Source organism: Ixodes scapularis, unplaced genomic scaffold, assembly GCF_016920785.2.
Source record: "Ixodes scapularis isolate PalLabHiFi unplaced genomic scaffold, ASM1692078v2 PGA_scaffold5__190_contigs__length_132052651, whole genome shotgun sequence".
Taxonomy (NCBI): Eukaryota; Metazoa; Arthropoda; class Arachnida; order Ixodida; family Ixodidae; genus Ixodes; species Ixodes scapularis.
The window spans coordinates 54751793-54769984 of record NW_024609880.1 but is presented as its reverse complement, the minus strand read 5'-3'; the positions used below and the strand labels follow the sequence as shown (position 1 = coordinate 54769984).

Genomic DNA, 18192 nt, shown 5'->3' with positions numbered 1-18192 from the left:
TCCCGAGTTTTTTCGCGCGCTTCCTACTCGGGATACACAGGGAGAATAAACAGAACAAAGGATTACAAGGCCGGTCAGGCTAAACGCGCTCATTGTGGCCAATCAAGTCAATAAAACCGAAACCAAGACAAAATAAAAAAGCTTTTGGCGCACGTTTTGCCACTTGGTGCATAATGGCACGAGGTAATAACTGCGGCGCAGGATGGCGCAGACACATGCGTCTGGCGCAAAATGGCGCAGCCGTTCCACCCCTGCTAATCTCACAATTTGGGAGCTCCATCCTATCCACGTTTGAGCACACCTGTGCACACGCTTTTGAGTCGAGCGAGTTAAAAATTAACAGAGTATTTTTATATGGCATGCATGTTTGTTTGCAAGCTCCACACTTTGTGCACCTGATTACCCCCCAAATGTGATCTAGCCATTTTTTTTTACCCAAGTGCCTACCACTCAAGGAGCTAACTTGGCCACTTCGTCAGCGCATTCTGACTGCGCATTTTTTTTTTTTTGTTGCCCGTTGAAAGGGAGATTCTTCCTTATAATTTTCTCTAAGAGATTGTTCTGATGTGTGCAAACGATGCATTTTGGTGTACCTGCATGCCATATAGGTACTTCAATTCAGAAGTTGGTTTTGGAGCTGGCAAAGGCATAGGGTCAGATGCACGATTTTAAAAAGCGTTCTCTCTGCATGAGTGCTCATACAAACCAAGCTGTCCTCAAGTGCCTGTGCCGTTGCCTGTGTTAGAGTCAAATCGGTCACACGAACCATCCAACACACCAACTGACCAATAAAAAGTGATAAAAGGTTCACCCACAAATGCTGTCGCATTTAAATTGAAAACAGGACAAGTTGAAACAAGCAACCCATCAAAAAAAAAGTACCATGAAACTTTCATTACATCAGTTATTTTATATCTACTAGAAATAAATATGTGAAGCCAACCGCTTAAAATTAATTTACAGAGACTATAATCGGGTCTGCACAGATAAAGAGGAAAAAGCCAATCTTGTGGAAGGCCTTCTTAATAAATGTGGCCTTTGATCTAGTGAAGCTGTACATTTAAGGATAAAAATAAATGTTAGACGCAGATTTTTCTTCATAAATTGTAGACAAATAGACATCCGACTGCGACTGTGGAGGGGAGGGGGACAGAGGCAGCAGCTGCAGCTTTCTTCTCCTAGCACCTCAACCAAGTCGCATTAATTTGGATTGTGGGGACCTGTACCTGCATGTCGTGGCACAGAAATCTGGCGAGCACTGTGAATTTCCAAGCCAAAACATGCAGGCCACAAGACATTTTTCAAGGAATTGGGTGGCTAGGACTAGTTGGCAGCGAAGCCACTGCCACCCACCGTGGGAAAAACCCTGGTTAGATGTGACCAATATTGTCCAAACAGTTTTCAGAAGGGTGCTGTCAGTCACATCAGGTTTGCTTTTATCTCAGACAAGCTAGATTTTAAAAACTGAAGTATTTACTTGCCAGCAAAAAACATGTGCAGCCAACTCCACAAACTGACTTTTTCAAAGTTCTCAATCGTCAAAAACTGCTCCACGTTGTACAGTTTCAAATGTAGTTCCTGAAAAAAAAAAGACAAACACGAATGACAATCTATACAAATGAGAGTTGCTTAAATTGTAGCTGGCTATAAGTATGCAAGGTAATCTCGCAGTGCAATGGCCACAGGAGACTGCCAGAAATCAGCAGACCTGTGCTCTAAGAAATTCCTACAAACAAGACTAAAGAACCATGCAGTTCCCTTTAGTTAAAGGTTACATTATAATGTGTTAGAATATACAAGAAAGCAGATTTAAAATCTTCTTGCAGCAAGACCTTTCTTCTTGCAGCAAGACCTTGTATGCATCCACATAAACTAAGCGAAAAATATGCATTTAGAGGGCCCTTGCAATATTTGTCGCCTTGGTCAAGATACTTTGTATACAAAAACTACCTAATTAAGCTAGTTAAGAAAAAGGTAACCTATAACAGTTATTCTTAAGAGGTAATTCTATTATTTTACCTGACTTTTTTATTAAAGAAATAAACAAGGAGAAGTAGGAACCGTCTATGCTCAGGTTTATTGCACAAAGTGCCTGTATCCGTGTTATTACATCTTATGTTAAAGCAGCGGTTGCTTTTGTAAATTTTCATCCAAAATCTTTACTTTACTGAAGGCAAGCGCATCTATTTCCATCGCTGAACAAGCTTTCAACTTGCACACTCGGTGGAATGGCTTGCACACACAAGGATTTGTTCTTGGTTAAGACCTTAACGATACACAAAGCCATTGCCGCTGAGGTTATCTTTCTCCACCACTGCGCCTCACAGTACGCACAACTTTTGGAGGGAGTTGAAAAAAAAATTCTCCTCGTTTATCTGTTGTCAGTGTTTTCTCTGTATTCATAATCCAAAATGCATAATCTTTTTGGTCGTTGTCTATCCATGACAATCTAGATATAAGGTATGCATCAGATTTTGCTCCTCAATGTAACTGTAATTAGAAAGATTAGAAAATTAACTACAAAAGAACATTGCTACTTTTTTTTATCCAGAAAAGAATAATGTGATACAGAAGTTACTTCCAACAAACTTAGCGAGAAGTTACAGAAGTCACTTCCCACAAACAAGAAAACAATTGTTACATTAATATGTTACTTGCAACGTGTCACTACTTAATACTACCTGCGAATCAAACGTGGCAAATCATCGGCTACAAAAAGCCAGCAGCAGGTGACCTAGTAGGCTTGAATTTAGCTATAGTAACTAGATTCAAATGAATTTAGCATATTAGGTTTGAATGTAGCTATAGTGCATAGTAACACCAGTTGGGGCCAAAACAATGTTACATGTGATGGACACTACTACATAACTTGTCGGAAAAGTGACACGAGCTAGATCAGCGTTGTCTCCCTCTCAGAGTCCTGTTCGATCTGTAATAACTCAGACCTTTTACTTACCATGAAAATACACCAGCGAAGTTGACTCCGTAACTCGAGTTGTTCAAATGGTTAAATCATCAAACGTTGTTCGACATTTCGAGATGCTAACCGTATCTTCTGAAAAACAAGACATACACAAGACTGTCAGAATACCAGTTTAAGCACGCGAGAGTAGCTTAAATCGCAGTTGGTACTGGACATGCAAAGTAACCCTGCAGTGCAAGTATGGGGAGGCTGCCAGAGATCAGCTAACTTGTGCCCTGAAAAACCTCTACAAAACAAGAATGAACCATGCTTTTCCATTGCGAAGTTAACTCATAACCTGCTAAAATATGCATTAGAAAAAGGCTTGATACATGCTCCAATTGGGGCTTTAGTGGCACCATGTTAGATGTGGCTGATATTGCTACAACAGTTGTTGAAAAAGTGACATCAGCTACATCAGCGTTGCCTCCCTCTCAGGGACATGCTCAATATGTAAGAAATCAGACTTGTGACTTACCATAAAAAACACAAGCGAGGTTGACTCTGTAACTCGACTTGTTGAAATGGTTAAATCATCAAACATTTATCGACGTTTCAAGCTGCTACCTATTTTTTCTGAAAAACAAGACACACAAGACTGTCAGAATGCTAGTTTAGGCAAGTAAGAGTAGCTTAAATCACAGCTGGCACTAGACATGCAAAGTAACACTGCAGTGCAAGCATGGCTGCAGGAGGCTGCCAGAGATCAGCCAACTTGTGCCCTGAAAAACCCTCTACAAAGCAAAAATGAACCATGTAGTTCCATTTTGAAGTTAACTCATAACCTGCTAAAATATGGAATAGAAAAAAGCTTAATACATACTCAAACTGGGGTTTTAGTGGCACCATGTTAGAAGCGGCTGATATTGCTACAACAGTTGTCGAAAAAGTGACATCAGCTACATCAGCGTTGCCTCCCTCCCAGGGACATGCTCAATCTGTAAAAGCTCAGACTTGTGACTTACTATAGAAAAACAAAAGCAAAGTTGAGTCCGTAATTCAACTTGTTCAAATGGTTAAATCATCAAACATTGCTCGATGTCTTGAGGTGCAAACTGTATTTTCTGAAAAACAAGACACAAGATTGTTTGACTATCAATTCAATCAAGTTAGAGCAGCTTAAATAGCAGTTGGCACTGGACATGATAAGCAGTCAAGCAGTACAAGCATAGCTGCAGGTGGCTGCCAAACCGGCCGACTTGTGCTTTGAAAAACCAGTATAAAACAAAAAGAAAAACCACGCAGCTTCACTTACTTCGAAGCTTAAAAGTTACTATTTAATAATAATACATTTAAATATTGAACGAATAATTACTTTGTGCGAGAGCAAGGGGCAAAAAAGTTGCAAGGAGATAAGCTGCAAAATGGCAGGATGCTGGTTGCTGTAATTAAACAGATGCAGACTCCTGATAACACAGGATATGAATACCATATCATGTCAGCCACATCTGCCTTGACATTGTAGCAATCGCACTGCATGCATGCATCACCGGTTCACAGCAGCGTATCGCAGCAAATCATGCATTTGCTCTGGGGGCTCAAAAATTTTATAAATCAAACATCTTTGTTTACAATTATAGGATGACTTCCAGTTTTAAATGAACGAGTGGAAATAAGTTTTATTTGCATACAGTTTCCAGACTTCTGTGTGGGCTTTTGCGAGTCGTTTCAGTTGCTTGTTTAAGATGGTGTGTCCTGGAGCATTCTCAGATTGAAAATTGGTACAACTGCAGAACCGTCATATTCAATAAAGTATAAACAAAATATGACATCGTTCGCTTCGATATTTGGAAGTTTTGAATATTCCCAAAGCCCTTCCTTACACTTCTTAAAAGGTTGGCGTCAGCCACATTAGTGTTATCTCCCTCTTAGAGACACGCTAGACGTGCAGGAATTCAAATTTGCACTTACCATAAAAAAACATACAGATTCAAGGGATTTCTGTGGAGACTCATTTGAAGCCCTTCAGCAGCGCTAAAATCTTGCGATGGGCCGTTGTTCGCTTCACTGCTCCCATTTTCTTCAACCCCTTCTCCAGGTTGATTTGGAAGTTTAGTCTAAGAGGATATATTGCATCATCTAACATTAATGCCATGCTTGCTTCATGAATACTCAGCCTGGTGAAGGTAAAGCCATTTTTTTTTCTATTATCAGGTCAGACTATGGTAGTGTTGGATCATGTTAAACCTGAAAGACTGCTGAACAAACACACATTCTATACACTGACACGCTGTTTATAAACAAGCCCGCGTTTGCCCACACCAGGTGTGGGCACTGCGCATGCGCAGAAACCAAATTAGCGTGAAATGAAGTGTGCGCGCATGCGCAGTGCCATCGACAGCGCTGCCGCAGCTGCAAGACGTCAGTGCTGCGTGTTGGTCTATACAAGATAACCATGTTTCCCAGCCTTGAAAGTTACAGCCTAATGACAACCAGTGTTCACATGTTATCAATTCATTATAGAAATGCATCAGCGTAATTCTTTGTAAAATTAATACAGATCAAATGTTTGTGCGAGTTGTGAAAAAGGGCATTGAGGCACGATAAATGAAAGGGTGATATAGATGATGTCATTCTATGACATATCCTGTGGACTTGACACATTTTAAGATTCTCTCCTTGTTGAATAAACTCGAGACTGGCCAAAGCTTCCTTTAGATAGGTAAATTCAACACGCAAAAAGCTCCAAACAAGACGCATACCACCTTCAAGAATGGCATAGGCTCTTTAAACATTGGCTGACGCTCGGTGACAAGGAAGCGTGCAATTGTTGTTGATGACGCCTCCTGAAAAAGTTATGAGCTTGCATCTCAGACGATTTGAATCTGCAGGAACGGTGGCTAAGCTCTTTACAAACAGTCTGACTGCAGAGCCAAGATTAATGCATACAATTTTACAGTCCGTGGAACAGTGGTATCACGTGCCCTCCTGAGTGGCGCCATGCAAGTAATGAGTGGACGTATATTGCTTTAATATACACATAGAATATTATGAGCATAAAAATTAATATCAATATGATGGTCTTAGACCATGTGGTTGGGGGGAATCAGCGTACGGTGACACAGGTGCATTCTGTGAAATGAGAAATTCATCAGCTGCATTGTGATTGCTAACTAGTGAACGCGCATCACGCAGTGGTGATACACCGGTAGGAATCAGTTCATCGAACGACGTTTCCTCGACAGATCGTTTCATCAACAGCTCAAATTTTTTTTTTTTTTAGGGTGGGGGGGGGGGGGGGTTAATAACCTGCACGAGACTGTCGCCACGAAGCGACCTGTACGGGTCGGTTAGGTGGGTTAACATTTTTGTAATGTGCAGCCGCAGGCTGTCACCGCGAAGTGGTGTGAACGCAGGCGGGAGTGTGGGTTAACGCGCACTTCACCGATACACGCGTGGCGAAACGACCCTGCAGCGTGAAATTCGCGTAACGAGTGCCGATGAAACGTTCGTGTCGACGAAACGTGTCCATGAAAAGTGGTCCACGAAACGTACTTCCGCGAAACGAATTTCAACGAAACAATAGGGACCCCCCGGCGAAAAGAGCAGGCTACAGGCCGCGCGAACAACGTTGCGAAACTCGTAAAGCACACTCACGCACTCAGACAATGCGTTGTCATGTGCTTTACTGCAACACTCCTGCCAGCCAGCACGCGCGAACAGCCTCCCAATCGCTACGAACGACGAACCGCGCGTACCAGCGAGCTCGCGACATGACACAAGGTTCAAACGAGTACCCGACTTGAGCTTTCAATTCTGAGAAGAACGTCAAACACGAACTGAGATAGCGGCGACCGTCATTGAACCCGAAAGTTTAAAGCGACGCAAATCCGTGATTTCGTTCCTTTCGAGGAAATAAGTGTCAAAAATACGAACGCATATATGACAGTCCCCAATCAATGTTAATAAAAAGAGCAGAACAAACTCACCGTTTGGTAACAACAAGGTAGTTTAACGTAGAACAGTCGCAACCGCAAAAATCACCAAGCGCCTTTACCCCTCGACAAAACAAGCGCGGTAGCAAAACAAGGAAAACAAGCGAGCGGAGATGGGTAGATGAAGAGATAGCGGTAGTGTGATTGTACTAGACAAAAATCTCACCTCGAGCCTTTTCGACTAAGCGGTAACTAGCGCCACCTCGTTTCGGAACCTTTATTATAAGTTGTTTAACAGTGCAATAAATGATATTTTAAAGAGTGAGAACCGTTGTCTATTAGTCTAAACCAAATAAGACAATTTTCAGCTTGTTGCAAACAACTTTTGTTGTTGTTTACAGAATCGTAACTTTAGATTTACGGACAAGTCAACCGTATTTCAGATTACGGATGCTTCTCCGTAGCTTTTAATGAGAAGTTCTACGTTTTTTTACGGAACGTTTTTACCGTGTGGGGAGCAGAGCCGTATATTGGGAGAGTCTGGCCAGTCCAGTGGGTGTGGCGACGAAGGCGCTAGAAAGGAGAAAAGTGAGAAAAAGGGAGGAGACAAGGAGAGAGCCGAAGGAGCGAGGGAGAAAGAAGGGAGCAAAGAGGAGACGACAGCCATTTTGACGCAACGCTGTCGGCGCAGAGTACTGTTGAGGCTACGCGGCTACAAAGCTCTGCGCCGTTATTAATGCAATTAAATTTCTTTGGACAAAAAAAAACGTATTAAATGCAATAAAATTTCTTTGGTTTACAAACGCGGACCAAAGATTTATTACGTGCATTTAATACGTTTGAGCCTTTCATCGCCTCTAATACAGCTGACGGCTTTGACCCCCTACAGTTATACTCGGGTACTCCGACCATAACACCCCGCATATCATTCCTTCAGCTTTAGTCCTTTAGCATTCCTTTAGCTTGGTCCTTTAGCACAGTGGTTCTCAACCATTGATGTTTAGCGGACCCCTCGTGGATCGGCGTAGATGATGGAGGACCCCAGTCGTGGTGGGGCAAGTGAAAGGTGTAGTTGAATTATGATAATGATTTAATAAGGACATATTACTAAGAGGTATACGTGAAAGAGGCTTATCTCATTGACATACATACGAGAAAACTCACCCAAAAAATAAAACATTCTTCCTCAATTTGAAAAGAAAGGACTTTTATTGAGGGCTTGACTAATGAGACAGGAAGCGCTTCGCGGACCCCCATTCGAGAGCCACTGCTTTAGCTAAAGAAACGTAGGTGCGCGATGGAAGGAGGGACACCCGGGAGACTCCTGTGTTTGTCCGTTCTTAGTTCCCTCAGTGTCAGACCCACATCATGAACGTGTTCTTCGGGCTGCTGCTTTTCTTTTAGTGCCTCAGTCTAAAGCCGCTACTGCCAATGCACCATACAGAGAAGACAGTCTGCATGACATTGTCTCAGAGGCGTGTTTGTTCCTTGCATGAGTATATCGTTACATTGTACATAAAAACATACTGTTTGCAGACATGTTCTAATCATAAATCGAACATGCTTCAAACATGCCCAAGGCATGTCCTCACCGCAGATGATTCTTTCATCATGTCTGCAGACCGTGACTTTTGTATTGAGTATGAGCAGGACGACTGCAGCTTTAAGCGTTCGCGGATTCTATGGACGGTTGCGAGAACCAACGTTCCAATTCCGTTGCCTTCCTCGTACACGAAGCGCACTTCTGGGCACAGCTCAAGAAGTTTTGGCGGGAACACAAGCATCCGGACGAGGAGATCCGCTACTTCGAGCGAGGCACGGGCTACTTCGACGTGCGCGACGCCCACGACAGCTGGGTCCGCATCGAGCTCATGGACCGGGACCTGTTCGTCCTGCCCGCCAACACCTACCATAGGTTCCAGCCCAAGAGCCCTGAGGCAAGTGCGCGGGAACAGCGTGGACGGGGAAGAGAGCTATAGACGCTTTACAAACGTGCCAAATTACAGCCGCCATTGCTGACCTTCTGTTGTCTTACCGAGATGCCGAGCAACTGAAACGGTAGTTGACGATTCTCTACAAAGGCCGATGTTTTAGGAAAGGACACAGTTGAATCTAATATGGCAATAACCTGGCCTGCTATGGCAATGATGAAGTGAAATAAACGAAATAAGAGGAAACAAAAACTGAAGGTCAGTTATGGTGGCGTCCATGCACAGCTGCTGCAAAGCGTCTATATATTCACTGGACGCCATATTTGTGGGTACTGTTTAGAGCGCATGCTCAGAACGAGCTCGCATCAAAAGGCTGCTAAGACCGGCACTCTTGATGGTGCGGAATGCACGTTGCAAAAGAACTGTGGAAGCTCGCCATCAGCACGCGCTCAGCATTCGCGCACACAGCTATGGCCGCCAGTGAATACTCCCTATAAAGCCTCGCTCCCGAGAAAGCTATTTCGAGTGCACATGCAATGGTGCGCCGAAGTTTCCGTAGCACCTCAGGGCTTGACACCTGTCATGCATGTGGCATGCACGAGGCAGCGGATTCAGCGCGCGCCGTCGCCGACGGGTTATCGTGCTTTGTGATTGTTATATTTTTGTTACCCGTGGTGTGCGCTGATTGGTGCGACGAGAAAAAGACGAAGTGACGACGAAAGGACCGAGGCTGGAGACGGTGCGCGAGGAGAGAAAGGAACGCGGTGCGCTGGAGCTGGTGCAAGCACGACTTCGAACCGGAATAAAACGCTTTCCCCCCAAAAGGCTGGCTCCCTGCCTTCCCGGGTCCCACGGCGCCCAAACCACAAGCCGTGACTGGCGCAGTCGACAGGATTGGTCTCAGAAGTTCACAGCATTCGTAACCAATCGTGGGCAGTACGCATGGAAAGTTATGCCCTATGGGTTGAAAAATTCAGCGGCAACTTTTCAGCGCGTGATGAATGAAGTGTTGCGACCACACAGAGAATATGCAGGCTCATATATCGATGACATTGCAATATATTCTTCTAAGTGGGAAGACCACCTTTTGCATGTAAAAAGCGTTCTCGAAACCTTAAGTCGCGTGGGGCTTACGGTGAAGCTGTCCAAATGCAGGTTTGCCCAGGGAACGGTGATGTACCTCGGCCACCAGATCGGCTCTGGGAGGCATGCTCCTGACCCCGTTCGTATCAAGGCGATTCAGATCATGGAGAGGCCAAAGACGAAGAAAGAACTGAAGAGCTTTTTAGGGCTAATGAACTACTATAGAGACTACATTGCGAACTATGCTGAAGTGGTGTTGCCGTTGACCGCGCGAACTGGAGACAGGACTCCGAACGTGTTACCGTGGGATGACGAGGAGGAACAAGCGTTTCAAAAGACAAAGTGTCTCCTGATGGAAGTCCCAGTCATGAGAGCGCCAGATGCCAGCCAGCCTTTTGTTCTGTCCACCGACGCATGGGATAGAGCTATAGGGGCATGTCTTGCCCAAAGGGCAGGTGATGGGAAAGAGTACCCGGTGGCGTTTCTCAGTAAAAAACTAACTGATCCCCAAACCCGGTGGGCTGTAATCGAACGCGAAGCTTACGCGATTGTGTGGGCCTTGGGTCAGTTGGAAACGTGGCTATTTGGGGCGGAGGTCGAAATTCGCACCGACCATAACCCTTTGCAGTATTTGGCGTCAGCAGCACCAAATAGTGCGAGGCTGACTCGTTGGGTGCTAGCGTTGCAAAAATTTAACCTGAATGTCCAGTACGTAAAAGGGACGAGAAATGTCCCTGCTGATGCGTTGTCAAGGCTGTAGCCGGGTGGAGTTTTGTTTGTGGTTAATGTACTTTAGATGTTCTCAAGAAGTTTGTCAGTCTTTCTAGTGATCATTCACGCCGAATGGATGGGAATGTGCGCGCAGTTCGTTTTCTTTTGTTCTAAATGTTACGATTGTAAAGGAATACACAAATTGTAATTTTTTTATTGGAAAAGAAAAAAAAAAAGGGGGGGGGGGGGGCGTGTCATGCATGTGGCATGCACGAGGCAGCGGATTCAGCGCGCGCCGTCGCCGACGGGTTATCGTGCTTTGTGATTGTTATATTTTTGTTACCCGTGGTGTGCGCTGATTGGTGCGACGAGAAAAAGACGAAGTGACGACGAAAGGACCGAGGCTGGAGACGGTGCGCGAGGAGAGAAAGGAACGCGGTGCGCTGGAGCTGGTGCAAGCACGACTTCGAACCGGAATAAAACGCTTTCCCCCCAAAAGGCTGGCTCCCTGCCTTCCCGGGTCCCACGGCGCCCAAACCACAAGCCGTGACTACACCATTCGAGAACCACTTCGTGCGTGTCAGTAAACTTTCAAAATGCTGGTAACGGAACTTAGCACACTTCAATGACCCTCCTTTGCGCTGTACATGTATCTGCATGTACAGCGACCCCGGAAGTTTGATTCATGTAAGGGGGGGGGGGGGGGGGGTAGCGGTTGAAATAAAAGGGGAGGGGGGGGGGGGATGGAAAAAGTGAAAAAACTCAAATTGAAAAAAAAACTATTATCAAAATTTTACTGTTTGTAGAACGTTTATTATCACTATCTATACCGTGTGTCCATACATTCATCCAAAATTCCGGTCACAAAGCAATGAGATGTTGACACAATCTGATCCACTAGTAGTAGCTATACGGCGCGGCATCGATCTACGGTGTCGATGTAAAATGCACTGGAAAATCGGGCGCCTGCACGTAGAAAGCTCACATTTTCAATAAAGCGTGGACGCATTCCTGTGAAATTTCTTGGCGCGGCTTTGTTCCTGCAGAAAGTTATAACAATGCATTCTTGAAAATTTCAAAAACATTTACCGTGGACGCTGTCGTCCTTCGGTGGTAAACCTTATCTGCGATGCCCTTTTTTTATTTCAGTATGTTTCCTGTTTTTATGGTCGTCTTTGAAAAGATCGTAAAACCAGTCATGGACACGTTATTGCTAAGATGTAACAGTGTTACAGTTACACAATTTGAAGAGTAACTTGTTACAGTTACGGTTACTTCGTTAACATAACGCCGTTACTTTATCGTTATATTACAAAAAGAAATATTAAAAAAAACATTCTAAAGAAATCTTCCTTAATATGGATTTCATTTAACATAGATTTTTCGCAAGACACTGTGTGTTCACGGTAGTGAATCAGATTTTTTGAGAAACTAAGATTTTCCTAATAACCAATATTAACATGTCTGATACTTCCTAACTCAATTTTTACCATGAATTGCTCCCTGAACGGGTAAATCTACCATATGATAAAGCATTTATGGTTATTTGGCAAAAGTAGCAGGCGACTTTAGTTTTTCTAAATGTTAGCAGGTACCTGCTGATGATTCATAAAGAACTTTAAAATTAAGCGCGACCACGATAAGGAAGACACAAATACAACAGCGCGTCTAGATCGCACGGTGCGAGTATATACAATCGGTCATTTCTAACTTCGGAATTTTTGGTGAGGCGAAATGGGACGGAAGCAATAAACATCGTGCATATGTCAAGTCGATAATTATATAAGTCATACCTTGCAATCAGCTGTGTAGATGTGCCACTTCAATCCACTCGTCAATCGAATCGCTCTCTACTGCCTTGCGCACAATCTTTCATGCAACGCGAAGCTTCTCTTGAAACCCATGGAGAGCAATGTAGCGGCAACTTTACTTTGTCAAACCCGCTGAACACGCGTCAGCGGTGCAAAAGAAGCACTGATCGAGGTACAAACGGCCACTTCGTGTAGAATTTCAAACGGCTTTGCGATCTTTTCTCCGCCACTTCCTAACCAGATCGGACACGTTTGCGCTCCTCCATCTTACCACCCCAACTAGAAGAGACCACCCGGAAAACCCACGACGTGTCTATCCACAAATCAAGTGATGAGTGCCTCTGGTACCTGCTAAGGGCGGTCTTTCAATTTCAAGGAAACACACAAACTATCAGAACGACAGAGACGGTTCGAGCGAATACAAGTTACAGGACCCGAGAAGCAGAGCAATGGGGTACAACAAGTGGGAGACGGGAGGCAAAGCCGGTAATTAAGTTGCAAAAAAAAAAAAAGAAGGGGAGGGAAGAGCAATAGGGCATAAAGTCGAGACCCCGCGAGAGTGCATCTGGGAGTTGGATGATTCATATGAGAGGAGAAAGAACCGTATGCTTAGCGGCAAAATAGGAAGTTCAGAAAATCGTTTGTCCCGTAAGCGAGCGAGCGTTTGTGGCCACAACCACCAAGAACTGTCCTCCGCGAAAAGCATTTGGTTCCTCCGCGAGACGAAGAAAAGAGAAACACTTTGGAGATGCCACGCCTTGTTACGTCTGCGTGCGCTGTGGCCGATGCACTATACACGGCGGGTACGGACACAAACATCCCCATCATCCCAGTAGCCGAAACCAGCTTGGCGAAGCAGGGTCACCCCAAAATTTAGTTTATTTTTATTTTTATTTTTTGTCGATCTCCAGGCGGTTTCTGCAGCAGTGTTCTCTCTGCTCTTCCCGTATCAGGACTTCGGACTCTCTCACGCAGTTGCAAGAGCGATTTGGTGGTCGTGTTTGTTTGCAATATTTTTGCACATAAATCTGAGAAATAACTGTAACGACGTTACTTTTTACAGTTACTTTCGAAAATTAGTAACCCTGTTACAGTTACAAGTTATTTTCATTAAGCAGTAACGGGTTGCAGTTACAAGTTATTTTCACTAAGCAGTAACGTTACAAGCTACTGCAGTTATACGTTATCGAAAAAAAGTAACTAGTTACCGGTAACGCGTTACCAGTAACTAGTTACTGACCACGACTGCGTAAAACCGTCTGGGTATATGATAGGGCGCCCACCTGAACATCACGCTGGCCAGGCTCGCCAACAACCAAATTTTGTTTCGAAAACCAGATACAGAAATACAGGCGAGAATGCCGCAATTCTTTGATGTCTCCGACGACCACCGTGATAGCGGCGCTTCAACACAGACCGCAGCGCGATCTCTCACTTGACAAACTGTGTCACCTGCTAAGGCCTCGTCTTGCCTTGGGATACTTTACTCCCTTAGCTTGCTACATCCGTAGGCAGTCCTTCGTTCAAGAATTCGGCTTTCGTCTCGCGCAGACCATCTCCCCGCCTCACGCGTCGGCTCTCCCACATAAAGAAATTACACTACCCTATAGTGACTGCTCAAATCGCCAAAACAACTGCAAAACAAAACAAAAAAAGCTGGAAGAAGTTTTTGAGCTTTTTGGGGAAACTTCACTATTCAAAATGTAAGCAAAACGAAGAAGCCGGCTGGCTGGGTGGACAAAAACAGTGCGCTGTGCGTTCCCCTGCATGGCAAGGCCAACCCGCGAGTGCAGTATGAGAGTTCCCCATGAAAACAACCAAGCAGGGGAAGAGAGAATATGTCCCTGACTGTGCTATGCGGGCCGTTTACTGACACTTTGCTTTACTTCGTTATTTCTTTCTGGAAATTCGTATGCGAAGGTTGTGCCACAATTTGGTGGCTTACCAGGCGTAACAAAAACAGAGCCATGTACCAACGGGAACACAGAGGGGGGGGGGGGGGGGGGGGGGGGGGAGGGGTGCAGGCATTGTTCAGCGAGCCAAACGCACGGGGGCTCAGCATATTGCCCAGCACCCCCTGAAAAATGTCAGCGAATGCTCAAGCCCCGCTGCCCTACCCCCCGGTTCCGGGGTCCTAGTCCATATACCGCCCTTCAAGTACCAGGCAAAAAAAACGTCACCACTGCAACCTCACATCAGGTGTCTAGAAAAGACGCTTTTATTCATTGGGCTACTAGATCAGCGGTCTCAAACACGCGGTCCGCTGGCCGCATAAGACCCGCGACTCGATAAGAAGCGGACCCCAGGCATCAAGCGGGTGCTTACTACCGTTCCCATATATCAAGTGCTATATGCTTCATAGGAATAATCGCTCAAAGGGATACTTCAACGAAATTTGAAATATTCCCCTCGTGTTCAAAAATAGGTTGAATATGATCCACAATATCCGTAAATGGCAATCGCACGTTTGTATTTTGAGCCTGGTGGCTGTATTTTTCGTTATAAACGGCCCACTCTGGCAAGCGCTCGGAGAAGGCCCAGCGGAGACCACGTGACATCCAACGCAATCGTGACGTAGGTCGTCTCAAGACGAGCAAAGCTACGGCGAGGCTGACGTCAAGAGGATGGCCTAGTACAAAAGCAGCCACCGAAGCGGCTGCTTTTGTACAAATTTTGAGTGACGGGTTAATCTTCTATAATCTTGTAGGGGGACAATAGTGACTTCTGTGACACACAAAAAGCATTCTCGGGAAGAGGGGAGTTTTTCCTGTCCTTCTTCTCTCGTCGTGGCCGGAGGCGAGACAACCTCCGTCACTAGCTGCCAAGGTTGCTGGACGGGCATTACAAGCGAGGCGTTAGCGACATCCACCAGGTGCTATTTGCGAATCGTTTAATTCGTTTAAAAATTCCTTTTCGTGACTTTTTTAACAGGATATTGGTATGTTCGATTTGATGGTGCTTTTTTGAACACATATAGACCAAAAAATGAGCGCCGAAATTTCGTTGTAGTATCCCTTTAAAGGGCAGCTCCGCTCGATTCCGAAGATATCAAGGTAATAAGTGACTTTGCATTAAAAAGCCATAGTAAAAGAGATTATGTCATTTGCTTGGCGAAAAGTGGGATGCATATTTTTAAATCTAATTTTAAGCACGAGCAGTAATCGAAACTGAAAATTCGGTTTCGATTTCTGCGCGCGCTCGCTCGGTCGCCGGCCGCAACCTCGGCAGTAGTCGAAACGTGGCCGTCCACGCCAGTACACCGAAGACGAGCTAAGGGCGAGGAAGAACGATCGACATTCATGCTTTCGCATTCACAACTAGTCAGTGCTTAGGTGTCCTCAAAATTTTGTCGATTAAGACGAAACAATACCCAGTTTAAAAGGAAAGGGTCCTTTTAAACTGGGTATTGTTTCGTCTTAATATTTGCTTCTCAGCTCTCTCTCGGAGCTCGCGCCGCGAGCTCGGCCGCTCGGCCGCTGTCCAGAGCGATGAGCGGGATTTAACGAAATTTTTGGCTGACTATCTACTCTATAGGATCTTGGAATAGACCACCAACGTGCGACAGAACCCGAGAGGAACGAGTAGATACCTGTTTTTCAGGTGTGCGGACTGCTTTTCGTGAGTAATCACCGTTTCCCGAAGCGAAGTGGGGCGGCCGCCCCCCTAGGCCTAACGCACCACCCAGAGCCAGCGTAGCGCCGGCCGCCGCCGACTCGACCAGATGGATTCCATTAACTTGGGTGGAAGGGACGTCCATCCCCGTTGGACCGGCGACATGAGGGTCGTCGAAGTTGACGGTGAGCCTATTTCGCCGGAGGACTTTCACGGCAGCAGCCGAGACTGGATAGACATCCATGTCAAGAAGCAGCAACGGGCGGACGTGCTAGGCCTAACCACCAGTTTCCCGCCAAAACGCACTTTTGGTAGAAAAACGGGGAACGGGGCTCGAGAACGTTCCAGAAGCAAGCGGCCGAGGGCGCCGAGGCTCCCGGAGGACGACATAAAGGTCGTTATCCGCCGGAGAGACGGCCTGGACACCTCGAGGCAGAATGAAGTCAAAATTCAACGGGGAATATTGATATCGGCGAAGATCTCCACCGAGGAGGCGAGCAGAGACGTCTTCCGCGTGAACAAGGACCAGAACATCATGCTGGTGAGCACACCTCGAAAACGCTCAGAGGTACAGGGGGATTATGGAAATCATGCTTGACGGCAAGAAGTTCGGGGTGGCAGCGCACGTGACGCCACCGGAAAACACCGCCAGGGGGGTCATCCACGGAATACCGGAGGAGGACACGGAAGAAGACATCAACTGCAACCTGATTGGAGCCAGGAATCCCTCGATCCTCCAGGCGCGGCGCATGGGACACTCCGGCTCCGTGGTCATCGTGTTCGAGGGGAAGAAGGTCCCGTACTTTATCCGGTATGGGGCCACCGAGAAGAAATGCTTCCTGCACAAAAAAAAAAAAAGATAGAGTGCTGCGGCCAGTGCGGTCGCGTCGGACACCGCACTGACGTATGTCCGAGGCCGGAGGAGAGAAGGTGCAAGGGCTGCTGGATGCTGAACCCACCGGCGGAACATGCGTGCACGCCGGCGTGCGGGGTATGCGGCAAGGCGCACCCCACGGGCGACCAAAAGTGCAAAAAGAAGTTCAAGACGCCGTACATCGTACTGCAGAGAAGCTGGGAAAAGAAACGGAACAAGCAGGGCCTCCTGAAGCAGGGAGAGGAGAACTTTCCCAAGTTGCTAGGGGACGCCTCCCGCTCGCGATCGAGGAGCCGTGCCGAGGGACGGAGATCCAGGTCGACATCAAGGGCGGACGGACGACGGCAGTCGGGATCCAGAAGCGGCAGAGGACGCCACGTGAGCTGGGCGGAGATGGTCTCCCTTAAGGCTCCACAGAACAAGGGGGGTAACGCTTTCGCAGAAACGAGCCAGGCGAACGAGCTGGCAGAGATTAAGGCTTTGCTGAAGCGGGCCTTAGAAGAGAACAAGGCGCTCCGCGAGGAGCTAAACAGGCTTAAGGAGGGGACGCGTGAAAGAGCAGAGGTTGTGCATGCACCGCAGGAGACGATCTCCGCGGAGTCTGACGGTGGTGAGTCGTCGACACCGCCACTGAAGCGGAGGGCGCGGGTCACGGCGCGACCGAGAAGAGAGGCTCGCGAGGCAAAACCCGTTAGCGGGGACCGAGAGACCTTCGTGACGAAAAACATGTTGGAGAGCGCGATCACAGGATGCATGGAGAGGATGCTGACCGAGTTGCAGAACCGCGCCTCGAGACTGGCACAAGGCACGCCGAACCCGTTCGACGCCTGGGCGCACTACACCAGAGTCACGGGGAACATCACACGACCAGAAACTGAGGCTATGATCAACGAAGATGGATCGGAGCCGTAGGAAGTATATCATCTGGCAGTGGAACTGCCGCGGGTATGGAAAAAAGAGGAGTAATCTGCAGCAGTACATCAATCATAAGGAAGAGGGGGATCGCCCGGACGTAGTGGCCCTACAAGAACCAAAAAGACTAGCAAAATTATTTGGCTACAAGTCATACGGGAAGGACGCGCAGGACAAGACACTGGTAACGACGATGGTGAAGAGGAACATCCCGGTCATAGAGCATGAAACAGGGGTATCCACGGTTGATCACGTCCTGATTGAAATCATATCGCACGAGAAGAAAGACAGGCGCAGCATCTTCGTCTTGAACGTTTAGAGCAGCCCCTCGAAGAGGCACAGATTCGCTTCCCTTTTCAAGGCAACCACGAACATCGCCAAAGGGCAGACACTTCTTGTCGCGGGGGTCTTCAACGCCCCA

General features: G+C 46.6%; 1 protein-coding gene across 1 annotated transcript in view; it reads left to right on the top strand.

Moving 5' to 3' along the window:
• The window catches only part of LOC120842124 (1,2-dihydroxy-3-keto-5-methylthiopentene dioxygenase-like), a 29883-nt gene extending 13035 nt beyond the window's left edge, over positions 1–16848 (top strand). The window contains exons 3-4 of the mRNA XM_040213148.3: positions 8592–8774; positions 16552–16848. Of these exons, the coding sequence (XP_040069082.1) occupies positions 8592–8774; positions 16552–16848 (480 nt within the window). The remainder of the gene's footprint in view (positions 1–8591; positions 8775–16551) is intronic.
• The last annotated feature ends 1344 nt before the right edge of the window (positions 16849–18192 follow it).